Genomic DNA, 23,764 nt, shown 5'->3' on the forward strand with positions numbered 1-23,764 from the left:
TTGCCATGTTCACTCAGAGTGGAGGAGACTGACACCATCTGTGCCTCACCTCTGGACGGTTTTGTTGTCAATAACTCTCATGTGACTTGCGTGCACTCCAGCAGCTGCAGTTTTAAAAATGAGGACCGGTCAAACGGGTTGTTTAGCTCGGTGATCCACGCGATGAGGTGTACAGGGAGACCTGAGTCACCGCTGTTTTCAAGCACGTGCAAATACAATTTAGGATTTTATAGTGTTGTATTGCATGTGTGCACACAGCAGTATCCCTGTGTTGAAACAATTACAGGCCAAGGGAATGAGCAACTGCGGTGAGAAACAATAATCTGGGAGGGAAGGATCAACATTTTTAACTACTCCTGGAAATTCGGTGGCTTTAAGGAAAGGATGACAAATAGCTCCTTCAGATTCAGGGGGAAATTAACCCTGCCACCTCTACCTATGGATGATCTAACATAATGCTAGTATGGTCCGCTTGCAGAACGCCTCTCTCTTGGCAGCACAGTCACCCACAAAAATCATTTTATCCAGTATCAGCTTCTGACAGTGAGACAAATCTCTTTAAGGGACTTTCATTTCATTTGTTCCATCATGGGATCATGGCCCTTATAGACTGTAGGTGTGGCATATTTATGCTGTGCAAGATGTCCCTGTAATCTGAGTGTTGTTCACTGCACATAAAAACAACCACACAAGCATTTAAGTCTGTACCACATAAGTCATTTTGCAATGATGAAGGCTGGGGAGAGATGTGATTTGGAAAGAGTTCATGTGATTCTGAAAATGTGTTTTTATACACGTCAGAGGGATGATTTAGGTCACCGTCACTGAGATTATAGTGTTCCCATTCGGAGGTGCCAGATAGAGAACAACAGCACAAAGCGGGAAGAATGAGAGAGGAAGAAGTGGAGTATTTTTGAGTTATCTTGACCTCAGAGACAACTTTCCATACCATCACATTATCAGCTACTGTACAGTTACAGAGCAACCACAGCCGAGCATGAAGCTGCCGGCCTGCAGAAGAGGCCGAAAGGCTTCTGGAAACACTGACTCAGGCAGCTGCATTTTACTTCATTGTCTACAAAATGTGCCTATAAAAAGCAAAATAATAACTTTGCAAGAGCATTGGTACTTACTTTCAGTTATTTTGTGTTTCATGATCCAAGAATAATCCACAAATTGACTGACAAAATGATTCTTCTCGTCAAAGTTTTATTTACTAGTCAGCCAAAGACCTTTGTCAAAAATACCCTTTCTGAGGATATAATTTCAGAATTAGGCATGCTTTGAATTCGGGCAAGCCTGTTGGATATTGTTTGTTATTCAATTATATTTGTTGGACATTTATGTGCTTCATAAACAAAACCTCTTAGCCTCAAAGTGTGTGAAGTGAAGTTTTCAAAGGTGATTTCAGTAAAAAGTTCAAGTGCATTTAGTACCCTTAATTACTGTTACACTTAAACACCACACCACAATACTATATTACACACATATTAGAACACTATAGCTGATTACTATTACATATGACTATAATTTAGGTTACAGCCTGTGCCTGAGGACCTTTAACCTTGCAAAACAGATTCATACGTTGTTCAAAAGTTAATTTCAAACCTGCAGTGAACAATGTAAGTATTATATTCTCAGTGAGTTCAGTAGGAACTCCGCATTAAGGCTTTTCTGGTCCGTTTCTGAAGAAAACTACATTTCCCTGCACTAATGAAACGGATATCCGGGGAATCAGTGTTCCCGATTAAACGTCCGGTAAAACCAACCAACCGCCTTGTTTAAGTTCCCTGCAACAGTTACTTTCGATTAAGGGCTCTTTTGCTGTCAACAGTCGATTTTGAAGCCAAATTATTGTAGCAAAAGCGAAGAATTGGCGTGTTTTGTCCGTAGATTCATTTGGAAAACACGCATTTCAGACGGAGGCGTCGTTAGCGTGTAGCTAGCTCGGTCGCACCGTATGTAAACAATGAGATGGACACAAGTGAGGGCTCCCCGATGATACACGGAAAAGAGCAAGCCAGAGCACGAATTGAAAGAAGTGGGGTAAGCTTTGGTAACACTTTTATCCAAGTGTGTGTGTGCGTTTACCTGTAAGCCAAACCCTTGGCCTTACATACTGTAGTAACATTAGTTAGCAACAGGGTAACGTTAGTAACACTGTAACGTTATCTGAGCTAGCTTACTGTGTTTCTGCACTGCTGCAAAGCTAAACAGCAACACTGTGAGCAACGGTGATTAAACTGGAAAAAAAAAAAAAAAATCATATCAAAATGTATTTTCTACCCTCATGAAAGTGCTGTCGGCACTCAGATACTGTATATCATTAAGTGGAATTAGAGTTTGTGGATGTTTTGTTTTGATAAATTTAAATTTAGCTACGTCTGACCATTAAAAAGTGTTAGTATTACAAGTGTTAGCCTTTCAGTGCAGTTTTTTGACAGTCTGTCTACCCGCAGGGACCCGGGAGAAGCTCAGCTTGCCTTAATAAGACATGAGCTCCCCAAAAAACATGATTTGAGACATTCTGGGGGGTCTTTAAAATATGCATTGACAACATGCAGTGTTTTTTCTTCCATACCTCTAACGTTAAAGCTGTCTCATTGTATTGCTGCTAGTAAGCCATGTGTGTGAGAGAGACTAATGAATGCGTGTTACTGTTTCAGCCCTCCACCAGCAGTAACCAGGGCAGAGGCACGGCCCTGTCTCCTATGGAGTCACTCAACACTTTTGAGTCGGAGATAGAGGCAGATGGACAGGGGAACTATTCTCTCTTCCCAGCTTTGGACAGCATTCCCAGTCTGTCAGGGACATCTGAAACCCTTGAAAGGTTGTTGGAAACAAGTTTGATTATAAAAATGCTATGAAATTGAGACTTGTAAAGCATTTTCAGCTTATGCTGATTGCTTAAACCTATACTAGGCAAGATTTTGACTAGCATAGGTGTAAATGCACCAATTTTTTATCAGTCTTTTCCTGCTTTTGCCTCACAAAGGCTCTGTTCCCACCTGGTATTAACATCTGCCACGATAAAGCACCTCTAGGTACAGGTGTAAACAGCAGCAATGCTTCCTCAATCCATCCTGAGTGATCGGATCTTAGGATGCATACACAGGTGGCCTGGGATGCTGTTTTCCACATAGTATTTGAGGTGTAAACAGACGTATGTCCTAGGATGCATGGAAGGACCACATACTAACCTGACGTCCGCTGTCTTGTCCAGCCTGACACCCCCAACACCAACCAGACCGTCACTTTTCCAACAAAGAAAATGTCTTGCCTGACTTTGCCCAGCAGCTGCACTTGCAGCTGATGGATCAAATGCAAACTGAATTACAGGTCAACTATAAAGCAGCTGTGAATAAAAACAAACTGTCTACCCGCAGGGACCCAGGAGAAGCTCAGCTTGCCTTAATAAGACATGAGCTCCCCTAAAAACATTATTTGAGACATTCTGGGGGGTCTTTAAAATATGCATTGACAACATGCAGGGTTTTTTCTTCCATATATAATTCGGAGGCCACAGCCTTTGTTAAATTTCATGCCCTGGAGCAATCAAACACATTGTTTCTAACCCTGGATATGACAGAGTTACTATAGGAATGCTACAGAAATATCAGAGGTGGTCGTGTGAATGTGCATGTTGCAGTTACTACAGAAATACCACAGAAATATTACAGGTTAATTTAACGTAATGGAAGAATGAAATAATCTGAGCCTGAACGTGATCAGATGTGAAATGCATCTTCTGTGATTGACAGCCACATTAAAATGAGGCTTGAGTGTGCAAGGATGTTCCTTTTGTTAAATACCTGATGGCTGTTAAATGCCATTTTATTTTTATTTTCTGCATGGAAGGAGGACTAGCAAAGTAAATTTCATTTTATGGCCCCTCTCTCTCTCTCTCCTTCTCTCTCTCTCTCTCTCTCTCTCTCTCTCTCTCCCTCTCTCCCTCTCTCTCTGTAATGATGCGTGTTTATTTGCCCATAGAGCAGGAAAGTGGGCAGGTGAGACGCATGTGGAGACGCATGTTAGACTGAGAGCTGTCCACTTGTTTTCAGATTACCAAAGAGACATTTTAAATCAGTTGGGAAGATAGTCAAACTGGGGCTTAAACAGGAAATAGTTACCCCCCCGCTGCATTGTGGAAATGCCAATGTAAGAAGCAGGTCTAACATTTACTAAACCACTGATCAGCACATGCTCCAGTCAAGGCAGGGCAGGGCATGTTTGTTTATCTAGCATCTTATTGCCCACAGAGGTTATTCAAGTTGCTTTACAGGCAAAAGATAAGGAAAAAGAAAATAAAAAAAGATTTAAAAGTATGAAATACGATAAATAAAAGTAAAGAAAATTTCATACACATTAAAAACCAAGCTTTAACAAAATGAATAAAAGCTGTGATTACTCTAAACCGTTACTAGTTTATTGCACATTACTGACATGGTGAATATGTAATTTTTGAATTGGTACCATATTCAGTATTTTGGATGCCTGTGTGAAAAGGACATGCACAGGATTTGTGTGTTACACCAGATGATGCTGAAACTTTTCTATATGCAGTGAACCTCCCAGTGATATCGCGGAGAAGCCAAACCTCACATGGCTCGATGCAGCACAGGTATCTTGCATTTCCTCAGTACGTTTCTGTGCAGCAAGGGATTTTTTTTTTTTTTTTTTTTTTTTTTTTGCCAACCATTGATAACCACCCCCAACTCTTTTTTCCCTTCATGTAGATTGTCTTGGAGGAAGCTGGACGTCCTATGCATATAAAGGAGATTAAACAGAGAATCATCGACAGGGGACTCGTTCAATCCAAGTACAGCATTCCTATCAATTTACTACACATCAGCTTACCCAGATTGTCTTGTGAATATCTGTGCGTGAAATTCAAATCAGGAAACAATGACCCAGGCTGTTCTGGTTGTTCAGCTTGCATTTTCGATCATTTAAATCTACATAGAGATTAGGGTGGTAGTGAGATGCAAGAAATGTACCCGGAAGTTTTTCTGTGACAGTGGGAATGACATGAGAGAGTGAAAACAGTGTAATTTAAGGGCAATAAAAGGGTCACTAAATTGTGGTAACAAAAGGGTCACTATATTGTGGTAAGGGTAAAGCCATAGGTGGTTCTGTCTGTCCTGTCTGGTCTGCAGTACTAATAACAGCTATCTCTAAGTCTGTAGTTAAATAGGTTATTCTTGCTCTCCTCTTGGCAGTGCAAAGTCAAGCCTGGAGGCTGTTATGTACCGTGAGGTAAGAAAAATGACCTCTGCTGTTGACTACAATATATTACAAGTACAATATATTGCATTCTGCATTTCCGTTGGATCAGTTAACACATTGCTCATTTATATTTTTTACTTATGATTATATTTCCTTTCTCCATGTTTTCTCATCCTGTTTCTTTCATGTTGCATCCCTTTTTGAAAGAAAGTGAGACATTCATGTGCTGCAGTCAGAAAGAAAAGGATGCTTTGTGCTCGGTTGCACAAGCCTTGAACCTGTCTAATTCTGGTGAAATTTGAACAGACTTTGGTTTAGTTCAATCTCAGCTTCTAGGCATCGAAGTTTGGCTTTTCCAGCCATGTGCCTTGGCTTCAGTGTCCCACTATGTTTCAGACTCAAAAAGGCAGCAGGAGATTCAAGAGGATTGAGAACAGAAACGGAGTCTTTGCACTGTTGGTGAGTTACGTGGGATACCAAGAGGGAAATGCTCCTTAGACTTGGTCAGACGTAAAGAGAGAGTGGAAAGAGATAACATTAGAGTAGAATCAGAATAGAGAGAAGAATGGTTTTAAGTTTTAATTGATTGTGTCCATTTTTTCAGAAATTTTCATTATTTTGTCATGTTTAACAGGTTTTGTTTTATCATCCTCATTTTACTCTGAAGTCTCATGTGTCATCCTGAAGGCAGAGGCATCACAAGCTTCCTGTTGCACCGGGACAGATCTTGCTCTCTCTGGTTCTCTCTCCCTCCATCCCCTCACAGAGCAATGAGGAGCGTCAGCAGGCTCTTCAGGCCTTCAGCACCCAGTCTTTCCTGGGCTCCCCTCACCAGACGACCAGCTCCGGCTCAGCTGCCTCGGTGCCTGCCTTCCCCTCCCCCACCAGCTCAGCCGAGCATAAAACCAAGATGAAAAGAGGCCCACGCAAAAACCAGAACGAGAAGTACCGGCTCAAGTACCTCAGGCTGCGCAAGGCAGCACGTGCCATGATATTTGTGAGTAAACTACTGTGTTTATTCAAGAAATAAGTACTATGGTAAATTTCTAAGTATGTTTCTTTCTGGTAAGCATTTATAAATGTTACTTGATTTTTTTTCTAGTCATATCATTGACTGATTCCTCAATCATGCATGAAAATGCAAGAAAATCATCAGTTTTAAGTTTTTGCTGCATGTGATGCTTTGTACTTTATATTTATATAAGTTTTCTGATACACATATTAAGCACATGCTTAAAGGAGTTTTCAGTGTCCTAAAGGTAGTTTCCCTGCAGGAGAATGCAGCCCTCTGTGATGAAGTTGCTCACCTAGAGGAGAAATTTCTGAGAGCAAAAGAGGAACGGAGGTGAGCAGTTCGCCATAATAAGGAGGAATTAGTAAAAAATGAGTTTCTATGTCTACTAGTCTGAACATGAGCTTACGTTGGGTTAGAAGATTCGCTAGTAATTCTGGTCAATGAGCAATTCTTGTTGCATCATTTATCAAATAGCAAATACAAACTTTTAGTCAAATGACATTTCTCAAACAGGATAACATTATGTCTTACTAATTCAAACAATATCCATCTTTTGCCTTAATCATAGCTTGGTTATGTTTGGTGTTAATTAAACACGTAGAATGTAAGAATCTGCATTATCCCAGCTCTCCTTTACAATGTGTTGTGTTTTTTCCTTTTTCAAATGTTTCTAAAGATGTTCAGTGGAGTTTAGGTCTAGTGAGGGAAAGCCATACCAGTCAGCACTCCTCACTCTGTTTTGGACAAATCGGCCTGGTGTAGCTTTGATCATGTTTAGGTTCATTGTCCTGCTGGAAAATGAATTATCTTTGCCATTCAACTTAAAGCCAGCAGGGATGGCAGTGCCTCTGAAGGACAGAGTGCTTCTTCTCTCAGTCGGCTCTGTACAAGCTGCAGACTTCAGAGTAGATAAAACATTGTTGCATCTGAATATCTGTACCACCATGTTTGACTGCAGGTTTTATGACTGTCACTCAGACATCTCTCACACAGCTGTTTTCTCACATAAAATGTCCAGTAGCAGCTGTAATGTTCAAACTTTGATTCTTCTGTAAACAAGACGTCCCGCCAGTTTTCAGCAGTGAAATTTTGGTATTGTTTGGCCTGTGCTAAACCTTTAAACTTGTTTTATAGTCAAAGAAGTGGTTTGGACAGTGCCACCCTCCTACTTTGGAGTAGGGCGTTTTTTATTCAGTTGGTTTGGTATCTTGGATGCAGATGCTATTTTGTCATGAAGTTGTTAGCTTGATATATTGTTCCTCAGATGGTGTGGTCATTTTGGTCTGCCTGGTTTTGCTTTGGATGAAAATGGCTTGGTTTGTGAAAATCTCTCCAGTTTGCTGCCTTTCTTAGTTTGGCTTTAATTTGGTACTGGGATAGTTTTTCAGAACTCAGGAGAAACATTTTGCTCCAGAATGTTGTACTAACTTCTTTTGATATTGTTGAAACAATTGGAAAATTTTACATCAGGAGTCATTCATTTCATCAGTATCTGTTATTGGTTATCCAAAGACAATTCAGACTACACCGTTCTGCTTTGAACGAAACGCATGATGTGACAGCATTTGTGCCAGGTGCCATGTGACAGGGAAAACCTTAGCAAGTGGTGAGCAAACAAGATACTCAGATATATCTCAGTTTCGTACGAGCATTTCTGATAGATTGATTTGTAGCATTTATAAAGAATATATTCTTGAATAGAGCATAACACTTGAGTACAAAAATTGTTTTAGTCTTTAATAAGTAATGAAGCCAAACTTTTCTTAGTAGTGGACTCACACTTTTGAAAAGCAGTCAACATATGGACTTACAGCATGGTCCAAAACTTTTTAGATGGTCCACAGGGGTTGGTAGTTTTCTTAAATTGAAGCCACAATAGCTTAGACAGCACTTTTACAGTGATCGTTCAGACTTCAGACTCCAACAGTCTCATCGCTGTCATATTCACCACAGTAAAAAACACTCTTTCTGGGTTTTTAGGGAAGTTTAGGGAAGCATTCTTTGCATGTTTTTGAATGGTGTGTGGTGTGAATAATGCATGTTTGTTGTGAATGGGACTTTCAGTGTGTTTTGGCCCTTTTAATTCTAGAAACACTTCTGTCTAAGTATGAGTGGACAGGAATTTGTGATGGTGGCACAAACATTGATAGCGTTATAAAGTTTCATAGTATGTCATGGAAAACGTATAAGGAGAGTTACAGCGGATAGCAGGCTGTTTATGCCAGTCAACATGTAATCTTGCTTTGAATTCAAAAACATCAAGGCATATATCATAGTTGTAGCTCTGGAGGGAAGTATAGTTTACTAGTTGATGTAAGTACCAATCCCAAAGGGTTCGGTTAGGACAGGGAACTGTTTCATCGACTAGCCTCAGTAGATCCCAGATTCTCTAACCATTTTCACTGTTTCAGAATCCTGGTACACTTAAACCAATCTCTTTATAGACACTGCTGAAATTTACCATTATTTGGTGGGTGGCTGGTATTAATCTCCCTACCTTGCACGAATCACACTGTGCACTAGGGATGGGATGATATATTGAAATTCAGTATGACAAAATTGGCCACTATATATCATGGCGCAGGAAACTTATTTGCAATATTAGCTACATTTTGTTCTGCTGTGGTAATCACAAATGAGACAGCTCACCCATCGTTATTTCTCAAGTTCTCCGCTGAAATTAGATTATTTGCACTTCATAATGACAACATTTCAAAAATTTTTACATTCCAATAAGCCAGTGCAGTCGCTAGAAAGATTCACAGTTCAGAAACAAACATAATTCTGCGCAGTCTGTTGCTCTGTTGTTATTGAACTTTTATTGATTACATCATATCTTGCGAAGCCCATATTGAGTACTGAATTGTATCATGTGATAATCACATTTCCCATGACCACTCCATGTTTACTGTAGTCTCTGTGGTACAGTTTTTGCCTTCAAACCTGATGAGAGACTGGTTGTAATTTTCAGGTTCTTACTGAAGTCATTGTTGCAGTACCAGTCTCTGTCAGAGGGGGAGCTCTTGCCTACACCTAGCACAAGTTCCCATCCACCTGTGCCACCTGTGTCCTTAACCTCTGGGCCCACCGGGGCATCAGGCCTGTCTGCGGGGCATAACCTGGGCCCAGCAGTGCCAACAGGGGAAGAGGGAGCTCAAAAAAAAACGAAGAAGGAAAGAAGAGAGCGAGGCAGGGAAAATGGAAAGGAGGAAGGTGAGTTGTGGGTTCCTTATGCTTTGAGAGTTTTTCAGATTATATCACTAGTGTTAAAACTTTCTAAATTGCCTCATTACCTCATTCACAACCAGATGCAGTCTAATTTTACCTCTTTGTTTTTCTTTAGTTCCCAAGAAGATGTCTAAGAAGAGAAAGCTCACAGACGGCTCTCGCAAACTAGTGCAGCCCATCCCTCTTGACTCATCAGGCCGCCCTGTCTTCCCAATCGTCCTGGGCGGCCTGACGGTCTACAGCCTGGGAGAGGTCGGTGACTCACGTTGCAGGGACTGCAGTAGCTTTGTACACTAATGACAATTTGCTTACCCTCATGCTCATGTGTTGTTTGTGTCATCTGATATCCTTTTCATGGTTCAGTCGATTGACACAATGCACAACTCAGATTTCTAACTATATTCTTGACTTGTTTTGTGGTTTCAGTTTGAGGTTTTCTCATGTTTTACATTAGTTTAGCACATGCTCCTGTTGTGTAAATCAATAAATACTAACATAATATTTTGTTGCCGTCCAGATCATCACAGACAGAATGTTGTTTCATGACCAATGTGCCATCTACCCAGTGGGCTTCTGTAGCACACGGGTCTTTGCCAGTATGAAAAACCCAGACCAGCAATGCCTCTACACTTGCCAAATCAAAGATGGGGGAACAGGGCCACAGGTACACACACACTTTTTTTCAGTTTTTGTGATTGTCACCACTGCATGCTAATATGGACACACATAGGAAGGGGAAACTGATAAAATACACACTCACTCACATGTAGATTCCCATTTAAGCAGCTGAAGACTCAACAGATTTAAAATATTTAGAATTAATTATGCTGTAATAGTAACAGGTGGCAAAAAAATTGGTATTGTCATTGGTATTTTCTGATGTCTCTCTCTGTGGGCGAGGTTGAGTTTGCTGTTAAGATTGGCAGTTTGTAGCACGTGTGTGATCTGCACCTGTTGATGCTGTGTCACAGAGGTCAGCATTGAACTGCACACATCTGTATTGACTGTAGTCGTAAGCTTTTAGGCCCAGCCGATGCCTCTGTTAGATTAGTGTATCTGTGTCCTCGAGCCTGTGGCGATAAGCCCTGCTGCCCTGCAGATGGTACTGCTTGACCACCGGGGCGGTAGATATAATCAGAGAGACACAGCACAGAATGTTACATGCTTTTATTTCTCTGCAGGAATCTCTCTTTCATACTGTGATAACCTGGTAGCATGCAACTGTGACACAATTATACAGTGTCTCACAGTAATAAGTCAGTAATCAGTTGTTGTTTATGATAAAAATCAATAGGAGTAAGGTGTGTTTATTTTATGCTCTTGATGTTTGCCAGAAATCACAGGTAGTGTTATGTAAAGAAACTCCTTGTTACTGGCTACTTGTTCTTCTGAATGTAAGTCCGGCTGGACTCTCATTAACGGGTCGTCACTGACGGTTCCATTTTTTAAAATTCTCCTGGCCTACTACAATTCGTTCCCAGCGGTAGTTGCACTTGATGTAGCACTACCAGTTTTTGCATTTTTTATGTTTTGGGGATTGTAAGCACAGTTTCTCAAATGCTTGATGAGGTGAGCGCTTGAGTATGATAGTGGTAACACTTTATAATAAGGGTACACAGCTCATGCTTAATGCATAACTACATGCATGACTTCTCCTGATTTAATTTATGAATTAATGCATGCTATATCATGAACACTTGTGGTTCAATATTAATAAATGATAATGTCAGTATTAGTTTTACTGTGATTACTTAGCACTTAGTGGATCATCAGTTTAGTTCAGTCATACATCATTTAACATGTCATCAGATTAACTATAAACCAGTTAGGTGAACCAAAGATTCCCAGACCAGTGCATTTGATCAGCCTCTCCGAAAGCTAAGCAGGACCACATTCTTCTCCTGCACCAAGTACGAAGCCAAATGCACTGGGAGGCTTTGGTTCATGTTTACTTCTAATCTGATGACATGTTAATTGATGTATAATGAGCTACAGGAGTTCACAATCCTACATTAATCCATGCAGGAAATCATGATGAGTCATGCATCAGTTATGCATGATGCCGATGTTTTCTCTTTGTTCAGTCAGTAGGTGCAGTCGCTGGTGAAAAATCACTTCGGTCGAATTTACTAGACTGTGAACCAAAATGTAACATCTTTCTATTCCAAACTCTTTATTGTCTCAAGGAAAGGTATTGCTGAGGTTAGAGGTACTGTCTGTATTCAGCCATTAATAGAAAACACAGTTATTACATGAGTTGCTGAGATGGACACGTTGTTACATGCAGAAAAGCATGTAACTAGTGCTAAACAAATGTTGAACTGTTTTATTTATTCTTTAACACATTTAGAAATACAGCAATCCCTTGTATCAGACTGTAGACTATTCCTGGCAGACTTAGTGCTGGACCAACTGTACAGAAATATTGGCAAAAAATACATTTTAATCCCTTTTGTGCTGTGTACTAAATAGTCAGCAGACATGATTTTTATTGTAACATTTTTGTTTATCATCAGACCATAATATCCAGTCCTCAATGCAGTCATCTGTTGCAACACACGCAGGAGCTTTATGTTAAAACAGGAATTTGTTTGAATGTGTTAGATGTGATAGCTTTAAATTGTTTTTCAACCTTTTCCCCCTAGTTTGAGATTGTGCCAGAAGAAGATCCTCAGAATGCCATTGTGGCCTCCTCTGCCCTGACCTGCCACTCCAATCTGCTGAAGGCCATCGCATCTGTCAGGTGCCGTGTTCAGTACAAAGGCTGATTTTCTGAAGCAGGGCTGGTGGGATACAGCTGCTCTCCAACTGGTCTGACCTGGGTCAACTTTACTTTAAGTTCAATTATTCATTCAGTATCTTAAAATGTATGGACTTTATAGTTCTTTTTGCCTGTGCAGTTAATGTAATATTTATTAAAGCAGGCTTTAACTCCAGAATGCACAGAAAAGGTCAGTGTATATTTTAAGAATAGAAATGGTTCAAGACTGCAGGTTCCTACATTCCTTGTTGTCAGTTTGTGTTTTATTTTTATGTATTATCTCCTATATACAAGAAAGGACTAAAGCAGAACAGACTTTGCTTTTCAAAGTGATATTTTAAATACATTTTAAAAATTCAGTTACTTTTTGGGCTGATTGTGACCAGAGGAAAAGAAAGTTAAATACCACATTGATCTGAAAACCTTCCAAGTCAGGCTTGTTTTTTGTCTTGCAAGCATACATTACATGTCAAAGACAGTTTGGGACAGCTAAGTCCATTATTTTTTTCCTTCCCTAGGTCCAAACCTGTGGCGCCCATCGTGCCATCAGGAGCAGACTTCTTTGGCTTCTCACACCCGACCATCCAGAACCTCATCCAGAGCTGTCCCGGAGCTCGCAAATGTAGCAAGTAAGTCCCACCCTTTTCACTGAGTGCGATTTGCCAGCTACACCGTCAAACTTTCATGTTAGATCTCCTCTTATTTGGAGATTTTAAATAAGAACAGAGATGAGCTGGATCTCAAAGTATCCAACTTTTATAAAGCTCCACTGAGTAGTTAAAAAGAAACAAGACCATGCTCAGTAGTGGCTGCACCATGTTTGACAGAGTTCTTACTTTTGAACATATACAGTGAGTTTTATAAAATGGTGATGAGTGTACTTTGAAGTTTGCAGATGGGTGTTGGTGTGTTAAAGGTAAATAAGGCAGCAAGGTCGGTTTAGTGTTAACAGTAAACGGAAAAGCCAATGAAAATGTTTTCTAGGCTCAACAAAAGGTTCACTACACAGTTGTAGTTCTGGACACACACAGAGGGCTCAACCTGTGAGCGTAGAACTAGTTACCATACATATTTTAATTATTATATTTCACACAAGCCTCTTCCTTTAATGGGGCTCTGTTGGCTTAGCCACTCACCTTGCCTCAGTGCACTGAAATTTGCATGCACGTCAGTCAGGATGAGCCGACTCACCCTGTGGCTTCTTGCTGGAAATAAGGTGAGTTTATCTCCATCCTGTACCCACTAAGCCTTCAGCGACTTCTGGAGCAGCAGGGTAACTCGTTACCGGGTCCACTCACAGAAATAGATGTGGCGATGCATGATTTCATCTGAATTTGGCGGGGGAGTTTTATACTGTATATGCAGGGTGGTGAGCTAGGGAAGTTGACCACACAGTCATGCACATACCCATGAGTGGCCACCCACCTTTTCTCTGCATGCTGCAGCTGCTGACCCTGAAGCAGAATAGCAAAAAGGAGACTACACTACTCTATTGACTGTGTAGTTGTTTGAATTTCATGTTTGTTTCATGTGATTATTTCACCCTGCAAACTAGACTGCAAAATACAGGGCATAATAAATATATATTTAGATCAAGGCAACATTTCACTAGTTCAAACAACCCCTGTCCCTTTGTTGTTTAGGTGTCCATATACATATTCATGGTGACTTATTTTAAGACCTTATTGGCTTCCTATTCTGTTTCCATAGCTACCAGTGGATACGCTTTGAGGTGTGTCGTCCCGGCGATGGACAGGTTCCTCACAGCCTATCAGAGGATGATGCATCAGTCAACTTTGAGGCCTACCAGAGACACCAGGGCTTTGATGAGAATGTGAAGACTGAGCACAGTATCACAGGTTGGTTGGATGTAAGATTTCTTGGCTTGGCCTTAAGCCTTTTTTAATGTATATTGCCTCTGTCATCTATTTTATTGTGCTTACTACATTTTTGTTGTTGGGCCTCTAATACAGCAAGTACAGGAACACATTTCACAATTACTAGGTTGTGTTAAAGCCTATTTGTCCCTCATGTAATAGGGGATTGTACTGTGGCAGTGGTAGATTGCTGGGTAAACACTTGGGATGTTTGGGAAGTCATGGTGTCAACAAAGTTGCTTCTTTGGAGCCACTCAGTGACTGCCAGTGACTACTAGTTGTACACATGGCACTTTTCAGATGTATTTAAATGTGTGTAACCCTTCCCACCCTTGCAGCTGCTCTCACAGGTCATTGCTGTAAAGTAGAATTTATAAATCTGGTTCAACAAAAAAGAAAAAAAAAGTGAGTCTCTCTGCAGTTACAGACTGAAGGAATTATTAAAGTATCACAATAGTTACTATTTATCCTTTTTTGTGAGTGTGTGGATCTCTTTACCATATTACTTTAAAAGCCAACCAAGATGTCAGATAACTCATCACTACACTGGGTAATAAGGGTTAATGACATCTGTGTCTGGTTGTCTTTCCCCAGGGCCGACACCACAGTCTCCTGGCTCCTCTCATCAGCACCACCTGACCTCTCCCACCATGAAGCCCTCTACCTCATACTTCAGCTCTTGAGATTCAAGTGTGAAAGTGCGTTCAAATCAAGATCATGCCCATTGTAATTCTCCGAGACTTCCATTCTAATTTACAGTGCTCCCATTTTTCCTTCAGTAATTACCTACATATTTCAGTTATTAATGAAAGTGAAGCATTTAGTGTGGTTATTTATTGTCATCATCTTGCATTAAGCACATGGATGTAATGCCATAAGGTGTCTGCACTTGCATTGCTGAAGCTCATGCACTGGATGTGGCTACTGAGATACTCTTCTGCTGTACTTCCCTCTAGCAGCCAGCATCTAACAGCTCTATACTGAAACATGCAGATTTTTGTGACAAACATCTATACTTTATTTTACAGATCATGGCCAAGCTGGTTATGTTAAGCTTATATTAAATAAACTTTTTTCATGATGAGTGATTGTACAAACTAGGAGCACTTGACCTCTGCTTTTCTCTATAAAAGATGTTCAGTGCATAGCATACTATGTCAGAAGCAGCTGTTTGTGCCCTGTGTAACTGTCGCAATACATAACACATTAAGCTGATTTTTTTTTCCTTTTCTTTTCAGTTGAGGTATCTGTGAAATTCATCAGACTGTATGTTTGGATAAAACATGTCCGTCTGCTTTCATTTTACACAAATGGTATCGACTTCAAAAAGAATTAAAAACTCCACATACACATTTTAGTGAATTTCATTTATTTATGAAATTATGCAACTTCTTAAGATATAATGTTATTGTAAACATCAAAATCTGGAACAGCATCCCTTTTTGCCCTTGATTAGACTAAATACCACAGGACATGTTGGACAAGAGGCAAAAAAAATGAATAAAAAAATTATACCCATCTGCCAGTGTGGCAGATGGATTCTAGCCTCCACCAGGCACTTTGATTATGTTACAAGAAAAGTGAATTTTAGAGTGGCAAAGAATCCTCAAATGATGTAGGCGTCCTGCCAAAGTGACTGATAAAGCAGGAAAACTTTCCAACTCTAGCCAAGAGTTAAGAGTGTTAATTTCCCACTGTGATCAGAAAATAAAGGTAACAGACTTGGGCATGGAGGTATGACACATGGTCGATGAAAAATGAGGCCACCCTGTAAAACGTACATTCACAGTAGATAGAAATATTCTTGTGCAGACACTGAAAACCCAGAACCTGTGAATAAAAATGTAAAGCCACCTTATTCTAACAGCACCACACAGAGGCAGTGTGTTTTTGGCCACTATTGTGTGACAGGAAGTCCTGGGATCAAGGTGTGTTGCCAGGCCAGCGGTTGACTTGAAAAGGAGGTGCAGGCAAATCTCCCCTAGCACTGTAGACTGGACAGGATTTAAAGTCACATGGCCAATCTTTCCATGCATACCGAAGGGCAGCTACTTTGCTCATGGGTTGACAATAACTGGTGGACACCTGGACACTGGCGGGACCCCAGTTTATGATGGGAGCTGGAACCCAGGTGGACTGAGGGCCACATGGAGCTGTAGCCTCTGAGCAACAGATCTGGGGTTGAAAAACAAGACAAGGGAAGGGCATTTTCTGGAACAACATCACATTTACAAGTGGTTGTTATTTGATTAAAATTGACCTGTTTTACTGGTTTTGTGGTGTTTTAGCAGTGTTAATGGTAGTGGTTTTATTAATTTTTCAAGAAATAGGTCTGTCTTGGAAGTGATAAGATCAAGTATCAACTACAGTTAATGCCTATCTAACAGATTTTAATCTGCATGATGCGGTGGCGTCTTATGTGTAGACACATTCTTGTGAACACAGTCACTGCAACAACTGTTTAATACTTAAAGATTCTGAGTTCATATTGCCCATGTGACTTGGAATGAATACAAGTATGCTGACATAGAAATATTTGCTAATTACAGCATTCATTAGCTTAATTACCTCAGCAGTATAATTGGTTATGTTTGATAAATAACTAATTATGGCATTTCATGAGGCAGCTTAGGTGACTCTTGTTTCAAACTCCCTGTATCTGCTATTTAATGCTGTGCCAGCATAAATATGGTCAAGAAATGCTATTTAACACTAAACTTGCTGCTGTCATTCTTACCTCAAAGATGTCATTAGATGAGGTCACAGAAACTGTCTGGTCGTAGGTGATGTTGAGAGACGCCTCAGTGGTCAGAATTTGGCCAGGAAAAGGCCCACGGAAGTGTACATCCTTCTCTTGATACGCCACTGCTCTCGCTCCCAGCGTCAGTCTGTAGGCTACGTCCTGCTTGTCTCGGGGATGGATGCTGGAATAGAAATCAAATGACATCTTTAGCATCAATGGGGTATTAGGGAAATTTTGTCGGTAGACAAGGTTTAAAAAATGTCCAGGGAATGACATTATACCATTCAAATCCACATAAAGGAAGCATCAGTTGCTAAACTGAGATTGAGAATAAAAAAGTCAATATGACACAAAATATCAAAGTCTTGTAACAGGTCACATCGTTACATTTCCATATTAAGTAACCTAACAGCTGTGAGACTGAATGAATCCCTGGCTCTGGATAAATCTCTGATGATGGCTGGCTTTTGCCTTCTGCAGCACAAATCACTCCTGACATATAAACATTTATAAGAATTGCTAATCAGGACTACAGGGATAGTGAATTGGACATAACTGCTCTGTCTGTATTCCTGTCATGAAATGTGTGGGTAATGGGTGGCATTTCATTGGCAGTCCAAGGAGTTCTTATCATGTGCTAATTTTCATCTGAGCATTTTGCACATCTGAATGTATATCTGTACGACGGTAGAGTGGGCAGATTTCCTATGCCTAGGGCAGCAAGTAAGTTATTTTTATTATTGATTTGTCTATTATTTTTTAATTAATACTAACTGATGTCTTGAAATTAATCTGAGCAGCAGCCAAACTGTTCAGAGTCTGCATGCTGAGTACACAAACAACACAACGACATGTATGTAACTATTCTTTACAACTAAATACAGATGCTAATAAATCCTGCATGTTCTGATGTGTTACCAGCTTAGATATGTGAACATGTTACCTCCTGTTGTGACAACCTATTAAAGATCCTTACGTGCCATACGGTGAATGATCATCTGGCAGGTCCAGAGACACAGCCATGAAGGTTCTCTTCATCCTGCGGTTGGGAACAAAGCCAACGTCCGCTGTTTGGTGCCAGCGGATGTTAGGGAAGCCGTCATCTGTGGAGCCTTTCTTGTAGGTGCAGAGCTGCAAGCATAAGGGCTTCATGGATCAGATCTTGGTCAAACAGTACTTGAAAATCAAATTTCTTCTTCTCAGGAACTAAGACAAATTACTATGTGTTAAACTTGACGACATGCAGTTTTGAGTTCATCCATCCATCCATCTAAAACCAGAGAAGCCACTGAAGTTCAACTATGAAAATCTACAAAATTGGAGTTATGAGTTTTTCATCCGGCAGCAATGACCTTCTCTTTGATCTAGGTCTGCCACAGCTTGTAGAAGACAAGGTTATGCTATGTTAGGTAGTGTTTAAATCTGGCAGGATGAATTATAGTAGCATGTCACAAAGATTAATAGTGTTGTAAAAATACTGAGATCGCTGGGCAAAGTAAATATCTGAAAAAAGGTGATATGGCACATCTTATACATCTCACACACAGTGCTTGTATATACAAATATATTCCTCAAGTAAACAAGTAAATTAAACAGCTACACTTGTACTTTTTTTACCGCACAAATAAATCAATAAACACTAAAATACTAATGAGAGCATACCTGGACAAATCCAAAAGGGAAGTCTGGTGCCGTCTGCCCTCCTGACCCCTGGTGGAAAGCGAACCTCCAGTCATCAATCATGGCAGGGAAGGAACAGTTGTACTTGTCTGGATGATAATCTGCATTTTTCTCACCTTTGGAAACAGACAACAACCACTTTACTGTAAGTGGAGCTTGCCAGAGCAAGGCCATCTTCCAAATAGAGAGATCACTTTCCAGAAACTGATCTCATCAAAAATGTTGTTTATTTGTTTGAAATAATGGCAAATTTTCTATGGAGATGAAGTTGTGAAAAAATACAGAAATTCTGCTTTGGGAAAACTGAAGGATATACTTTGAGCAAGTAATTCTTGATTACCTTAGATCATGTAAGGAAAAGTGGACCATTAGCAAATAATCCCAGTATGTATGAGGAAGCATAACTGCATGACTCCGCCATCATCTGGAATGTCAACTGCTATGTGGTCAAACAAGTTTGACTCATGACTGTCAAGCAGAGTTGTCACATATAATAATTTAAACTGTTTGTTTCTCATTGTTTAAATATGGGTGGAGGTTACCGCAACAGCACAAATCACATGTTCACTGGGCTTTCCTGTATCTCAACCAGCTATCGATGACATAAAGATGTATCAATATTGCCTGTACTGACCTGCTGATACCTAGGCAGGAAAAATCATGCTGTACTAACTGGGCTAAGTCATTTTGTTACCTTGGTACCAGATGGCTCCTTTCAAGGTCATGTTAAGCAGCGGGTGGATCATTGAATTCCACAGGACGGAGTTAGCACTAGGACTAAGATCATAACATGGAGAAAGCAAAAGTTCAATTAACAAAAGCTAACTTTGTGCAGTAATTACACAAAATTGTACACAGCACACTGAAATACAAAATGAAAGAGTAAAGAGTGATTCTTTCTTGCCTTAGGTCTGACATTCATGTTGTATAATGAGATGAGTTAAATACCATACATTCCATACTTCAGTAAATTTTAACAGCTTTACACCCTACCCATTTTCAGCTTCATCTTCATCTGTATCTGTATTGTCCTGCAGCCCACAATGCTGCAGTGCTCTGGAGGAGGACCAAGCTTCAACAGATGTGCCGCCCCAACAGGACTCCACCAGACCAATCGGGTATTTCAGGTTGTCATACATGTTACGGCCAAAGAGCCAGCACACAGCAGAGAAATTGGCCAATTGCTCTGGAAATAGTGAAACAATTAAGTTATCTGGTAGTGTGATCACAAATAATTCAATTTATAAGCATTATCATCAATATTTGACAGTTTATTGTGTTCACTGTGATTACTACATGCTCGATAGAGATTACTGTACAGTTCTACAAAAAATAAGGATATTCATAAACAGCTGAGAAAAAAAATCAAACACACAAACAGTTAGCCTCAAACAACTCTTTGAACTCTTAAAAACAAGAAAAAAGTTTCCCCTCACTTGATGCGGCCGTGGACCAGGGCACTTCCACTTGTTCCAAGTCAATCAATTCAGTTTCACGTTCCCTCATTGCTGCCATAAAAATCCGTACCTGAGTGTAATTGGCTGCATTGCTAATCTCCTTTGATGCATTGAAAATCTATTAGGGTAAATAACCAAAAAAAAAAAACTTTGTCAGAATGCTTCAAACTACTAATCTGTACAACCATTTAAACTACTGAAGCCACATTAGGAGTGCAGGGATTCCAGACAGGGTTTGACTGTCTGCTTTTTTTTCCCCATTCAGTTTCTTGAACTAGTCCTAGGTCAAGCCACTCATTACATGGAAGACTTTGTTCTATAGAAACTGATGACTTGCAGACTCAGTTCAACCATCCACTGCACCAGACCTGGCTGGCTATGTATTAATAATTCGTACTGTTTTATGTTTTTTTAATCCACCTGAAGCCCCAGCCAGGAAGGGTTTGCTCCGAATCAGATAAGCTATCATTCACAGAAAAGTAGAGAGTACACTCAACCGACTGTCAGATACCCAGAACTTTCTGGGATCATACTGTCCTGTGAGAAACACTCCAACTCTGGTCCACCAAGCAAGTTTCAAAAGACAATTCCACATTTTCAATGCATAGGCTAGCACACCTGTTAACATTTCTGAATGTTTTTTTTTCCCCTTAATATCTAGGCAGTCATCCATTTCCATTCATTTCATTATAATTAGGAAAATCAATTTGCAGACTTGCAACTTGCTTGAGATTGACTCCCCAGTTAACAACACACCAAAGGAGTGTTACCATGGCTTGTCTCACCTTGAACATTTCGAAAGCCATGTTGCTTTGCCCTCCACACAGCCAAACATCTCCAAACAGCACATTAGTTAGATTGACTGTGCTGGACTGAAGGATAGCGGTCACATTGTAGGGACCTCCAGCTTCAACAGGGTCAAGGGTGACTCGCCAGATGCCTGTTTGTGTTACGGAGGTTATCCATTAGAAACTCCTTCATCATTTGAAAATAGCAGTTATATACACTGAGCACCTTTAGACAGACTTTGTCTCTGTGAAATAAACTGACCAGATTAAGTCACATGAAACCTTAGAGCACTTACAGAAATCATTTCAACAAAATGCAGATGCATGGGAAGAGACAGGTTAAAGAAGCATTTTTAGGTTGGTGTTCCAGTTTTATTTTTAAATTCTGGCTAAATTCTTCAAAGCTGTGTTCTCCAAATATGTGGAATCAACCCCAATCAGTTCTCTTTGGGATCGACTCCCTGCTACATTTTCTGTGTAGCGGCTGTCTGTTCAAGTCTTCTCTGTGCCAGAAGGTAAGAAATGTGTGTTTAAAACTCCACAACCTGCCTCACAGTATATAAGGAGATTGGACTCAGCAATTGGAAAGGTTGACAGGTTAATAACACTTGCTTAACACAATTATTATGTAAAGTCTGCAGACAATGGTTAATGATTGACTTCATACTTTGATGAACGACAACATGGCCTGAAATGTTAATATTTTGCTCACAGAAATGACTCATATTATGTTGCAAGAGCACTGTGTAGAATATTCTTCACCATATTTCCCCTTACATTTGTACCAAGACTAGTGGATGTGCAAATTAGAAAACTGTTTCCCCCCCAAACACTGTTTTCAGGTTGCACCCAAATTCAGGATTTCCCAATAGTGGTGTGCAGTACCACAAATGGGTTTTTCTAATACAAAAAGGGGCCCTTGTGATTTAGGAACGGAAGATAGGAATGGCAGAGTGTGTGGACCTCGTGTTCCCCTGCTGAAAAAAGGGCAGGGCACTTCTGCTTTAATTCGGCACTCAGCAGATGTCAGCACAAATGTCTGTCATAGCAACAACTGGCAGCGCTCACCTTTTGTCACCGTGACTGGTGGAGTTTTCTGTCGTTTGGGTCCTGACAGCCACAACGTGACCTGTGCCCCTTCAGGCCCGTAGCCCCACAACACCGCTCTCTCTGGAGCCTTCTGCAGCACCATGTTGTCTCCATAGTAAGAGGCAAAGGCCAGCCCCCCATCTACAGGCAAAAAAACAAGTCTGTGGGTTGTAGTGGAGTTCCTCAATTTTCACTCGTCAACTTTTGCCTCCAAAAAACAACTGTAATAATAATTGTTACAGGTACTTTTTGTGTCTTGTTAACTACCTAAATAGCCCTTGAAATAAAACATATCCGCCCACACACACACACACTATAATCAATCATGTTTTCCCTCCCAAACCCCAAATCGGAATCAGAATCAGAAATAGCCTATATTCAGAGTCAGAAATGCTTTATTGTGCCCCAAGGGCAAATTGGGTCATATGTATTCCTCAGTGTCATCCAAAACCACTCAAACAAATGTGTGTAAAATGTTGATGTTTCTCATGTGTTTTACAAAGGTAATGAAAAGCCTGCGGTCAAACTGATCACACGTATAAAATGTACCCAGGAAATTGACAGTGTAGCATCATGTTAGTGACATTAAACATTATATGGAGTCAAATGGACCTAAAAAATAATAGGAATATTGTCCTATAACCTTATAGGCAAGGCAAGGCAAGGCAAGTTTATTTGTATAGCACATTTCAGCGACAAGGCAATTCAAAGTGCTTTACATAGAGCATAAAAGCATTAAAACAATATAAAAGCAACACAAGAAAACATACATAAAAACAATTAATAAAAGAAGCTAAAAGGGGACTAAGATGATAAAGCAGGACATTAAAAGTTACAGTGCAGTGTAAAATATTAACCCTTAATGTGGTCTAATGGAAGGCAGCGGCAAACAGAAAAGCAATGTGTGACATAATGAAAAAATATTATTAGAGGTAAACACTGCAGAGTAACTTGTGTATCGTCAGCTAGGAAGATGTTGGTATAAATAAAGACGTCAAACGAACCAAAATCAGGTATGAAACTTAAATAATTAACCGGCTAACCGTTTGGAGGAGCTCAGCAGACTTTACATACAGTTTGACAGTATTTCATGGTAGGCAGGTCAGTGTTTTGTCTCAGTGTAACACAGAATGTGTCCGGAACAGTGTGTGTCAGCAGCAGGTGATAAATGTCACTCACCACAGGTGTGCAGAGAGGCGAGCAGTGCCAAAAAAACACAGCCGTACATTGTGGCTGCCGCAGCTCGGCGGCCTTCAACAAACTTCACCGCGGTTAGCTGTGATAAAAACACCGCTGCTGTGATGATACCGTCGGCAAAACTGTGGCAGCTACCGGGTCACATGCTTTGGCAGCGCGATTCTTCATAGTTAAAAGCAGGAAATCATACTGTATTGGAGATGAACAGGAAACAGTACTCAGCGCTTTGCCGCTAACGTCCCGAACAGGACTTCCGGTTTGGCCGCCCAGCCTTCAAAATAAAAGCAGGAAGAACAGCTCAATCGTGTGTTTGTAAAATCTAAACAACACATGCACTGTTGTGATTGTGAGGGGAATCTATTGAACATGTCTATGTAGGTTGTTTTCATAGTACTTCTTTTTTTTTTGTTTGAGTCATAGAATAACTGATCAAAAAATGTAGAAAAAGATTTCTTGCTGACAAATACCGACAGCCTCTATTGCTTCCTCCTTTAACATTTTTTATAGATTTTAAAGCACATTTGAGTCAAATGTGACTATTTGACTATTGCAAATTTAAAACTAAATCACAAATTGGCAAAAACTATTCAACTATTCATAGTTAGGCAAATTAGTTAGCAGACCCTTAAGGGGGGTTTCTTTCCCTACATTTTGTTATTTATGGTTGTAATTTATTTTTGTATTATTTTGATACTGAAGTATA

The 23,764-nt window shown here is 40.2% G+C and overlaps 2 protein-coding genes across 2 annotated transcripts; one reads left to right on the forward strand and one right to left on the reverse strand.

Moving 5' to 3' along the window:
• Window positions 1-1,759: 1,759 nt before the first annotated feature.
• On the forward strand, window positions 1,760-15,459 carry tbrg1 (transforming growth factor beta regulator 1). The gene is made up of 15 exons (XM_030067047.1): window positions 1,760-2,046; window positions 2,667-2,830; window positions 4,564-4,621; window positions 4,737-4,819; window positions 5,220-5,256; window positions 5,623-5,685; window positions 5,993-6,223; window positions 6,501-6,571; window positions 9,213-9,454; window positions 9,585-9,721; window positions 9,987-10,133; window positions 12,115-12,212; window positions 12,749-12,859; window positions 13,941-14,089; window positions 14,702-15,459. Exons 1-15 carry the CDS (start codon window positions 1,975-1,977, stop codon window positions 14,788-14,790), a joined length of 1,752 nt encoding a protein of 583 aa, XP_029922907.1. The 5' UTR covers window positions 1,760-1,974; the 3' UTR covers window positions 14,791-15,459.
• Window positions 15,460-23,296, reverse strand: siae (sialic acid acetylesterase). Its single transcript, XM_030067049.1, has 10 exons — window positions 23,044-23,296; window positions 21,844-22,005; window positions 20,773-20,927; window positions 19,967-20,105; window positions 19,524-19,716; window positions 19,225-19,307; window positions 18,513-18,646; window positions 17,827-17,981; window positions 16,845-17,031; window positions 15,460-16,282 (listed from the first exon to the last, which is right to left on the reverse strand). The coding sequence occupies exons 1-10, from the start codon at window positions 23,090-23,092 to the stop codon at window positions 16,031-16,033; spliced, it is 1,509 nt and encodes a 502-aa protein (XP_029922909.1). The 5' UTR covers window positions 23,093-23,296; the 3' UTR covers window positions 15,460-16,030.
• Between the last annotated feature and the right edge of the window lie 468 nt (window positions 23,297-23,764).

Source organism: Myripristis murdjan, chromosome 13 (genome assembly GCF_902150065.1).
Source record: "Myripristis murdjan chromosome 13, fMyrMur1.1, whole genome shotgun sequence".
Classification (NCBI taxonomy): domain Eukaryota; kingdom Metazoa; phylum Chordata; class Actinopteri; order Holocentriformes; family Holocentridae; genus Myripristis; species Myripristis murdjan.